General features: G+C 36.4%; 1 protein-coding gene across 1 annotated transcript in view; it reads right to left on the bottom strand.

Moving 5' to 3' along the window:
- Nucleotides 1-840: 840 nt before the first annotated feature.
- flvcr2 (feline leukemia virus subgroup C cellular receptor family member 2) overlaps nucleotides 841-2,398 on the bottom strand; it is an 18,657-nt gene continuing 17,099 nt past the window's right edge. The window contains exons 10-11 of the mRNA XM_015386828.1: nucleotides 1,754-1,858; nucleotides 841-1,546 (exon numbers count right to left, since the gene is read on the bottom strand). Coding sequence (XP_015242314.1) covers nucleotides 1,499-1,546; nucleotides 1,754-1,858 — 153 coding nt within the window. The 3' untranslated portion in view covers nucleotides 841-1,498. The remainder of the gene's footprint in view (nucleotides 1,547-1,753; nucleotides 1,859-2,398) is intronic.

Raw genomic sequence — 2,398 nt, 5'->3', positions numbered from 1 at the left:
ATAACTACTACTTTCATTTATTGAACTGTAATCAGATCATGAGATTAATGCAAATTTGAAGATAAAGTGTTGCAACAGCATATATATTTATCACCGTGTGTGAAATGCACAAAAACTCAAAGCTAGTAAACGTTTACAGTGTTACAGTTCTTTGTCCCATGGTGTGTCTAGATGATCCCAACAGCTCTTGAAGTTCAGAGAATTCATTACATGTGGAAAGCAAGAGCAAAAATGTTGAATATTTTTCAACAAAGACTTTGTTAATTATTACTAGAAATCTGTGCTCATTCATGCATCTGTTATCTAAATCAGTAGTCATCCTTTAGTCCTTTGGCCCATAAACCAGCCCTCTCTCATCCATTCAGTTTCTTTATTTTCATCCACTATTATTCGATTAATACAGATCAGCTTAACATTTCTTGATTCATTCATTCATTTACCTCCATCCAATCTGTCAATCCAACTATTCCTCTACATATCAATTCCCCCATCAATCCAGTTAGGTGTAAGGTTATCCACTCATCTTGTCATCCATCCATCAACCCTGTATGTTAATCTAGTCCATCTATTAATCAATTAATCCGTCAATCCATGTACCCACCATTCATTAGTCTGTTCATTAATCAATTTCTTCGTACAATATTTAATAAACACCCCCATCCAATCAATTTCCCCAAACTCTTATGCACAAACTGTATTCTGACTTCTGTAGAAAATCTCCAGTACATTTATAGTGCAGTATTAGATTTATTTCTTACAACAAATGTGTATTAAAACATTAGACATTTTTTTTTCTTCTATAAAAGTATCCAGTGAAAACATTTGAGTGAAAAGTGGTAAATCTTTATATTTTGTGCAACATTCATCTTCAAGATATTCTTAAATGTTGAAGCAGATATTTAAACCTCAACTATTGTCTTTTTTTAAGAAAAGGACAAAATTGTCCTAATGGTGTCTTCTGATGCACAGCATCAGTGTTTCTCTGGAATACAATTCAGGGGATGCTTTAATGGGAAACAGTGACATAATGACAGTATGAAGGACACACTTCTCAGTCATGATCTGCATTAATGATCCGTCTTACAAAACAACTTCTAAACAAGTACCTTCACCAGTGTTAAGACTTCAGTTGCCCACAGTAAAAGTCTAGCGTCAGAAAAATAATTGAATACTATAAATTCATATTAACATTAAATGCATAAAACAAACAATGTTAAAGATCAAAACAGACTGGAGTCAGAAATATAGAAAGGGGTGCAAAAAATTGAGACCCAAGTCTTAACTGTAAACGCCACATTTTTTAAAGTGCATTTCAAAAGATCATACCATTTTCTGTAGGTTGTCAGTACGGTTCAAAAGGTGCAACAGTTTTAGCTTTCATGGTGACCGCCAGCTTGTACTCACTAGTCACACATCAGTTTTCCTTTCCTGTTTGCACATGTGTCCGTTTAACACCATTTTATCTCCTGATGGTCTGCTAGCGAGACATCTTCCCTCCTTACAGCTTCCTCTCCTTCAGGACATCTTCTTGAGGGTCACTTATCTTCTGGAATAAACATGGACAGACAGAAAGCTCTAATGCAGCTTAGCAAAGCCCAAACAGAGTAAAATCTATGAGTGCATTTTGAAAAATACACCAAAATATTACAATTTCTCTATTTAGAGCCTGTGGGTTTCCCAGTTTCATATCTTGAATGTTAGAGCCTTAAAAAAAAATAAAAAAAATAATGATATTAATGGGGTTATCCCCTACCTTGTCAGATGTGTTTAGGTTTTTATGAAGTTGTGAGGTAATGTCATGGCTGCCTCTGCACGCTGTGGCACCGTAGTCCTGTACTGATGTCATAAACTCTGCAGGCTGGGATCATAGCTCCATTTCAAAGATCTGAGGGACCCTGAGGGTCTCCTCTCTTTCATTACCTCCACCACCAGAACCAGAAATGCCTGCACACCTACATACTCTAAGCAAAATGTAATAAGGAGTAAAAATACTCATTCCTTTGGCAGATCACCTTATTTACCTACTCAAATAAAAAAAACTTAATCATTTAAAGACATTTTTACTTATTTATAGATTGTTTTTGCAGAAATTTACCTAGCCTGACTTTTAATAGGTGTGCAGGAGTACTGGTGTTTTTAGTTTAAGCTGTATTTTTAATTGTTAGAAGTAAAGCAAAAAAGAAGAGATTCAAAGATCCAGAAGAGGAGCCATGCTTAAAGCTACAGTGTGTAATTTTCAGCGACATCTAACGTCCAGACTGCAGACCGCAGCAACATGAACATCTCCCCCACACCGCTTCTCCCCCCCCCAACAGTACGGCGAGCGTTACGGGACAAAATGTCTTCCACGACGTCCGCATCACCTACCTTCTCAAGTGATGAGGTTTGTTTACATAGA

This window comes from Cyprinodon variegatus, unplaced genomic scaffold (assembly GCF_000732505.1).
Source record: "Cyprinodon variegatus isolate N-32 unplaced genomic scaffold, C_variegatus-1.0 Scaffold379, whole genome shotgun sequence".
In the NCBI taxonomy this organism is placed as follows: domain Eukaryota; kingdom Metazoa; phylum Chordata; class Actinopteri; order Cyprinodontiformes; family Cyprinodontidae; genus Cyprinodon; species Cyprinodon variegatus.
The sequence above is the reverse complement of the archived record's forward strand: the minus strand, read 5'-3'. Positions and strand labels throughout refer to the sequence as shown.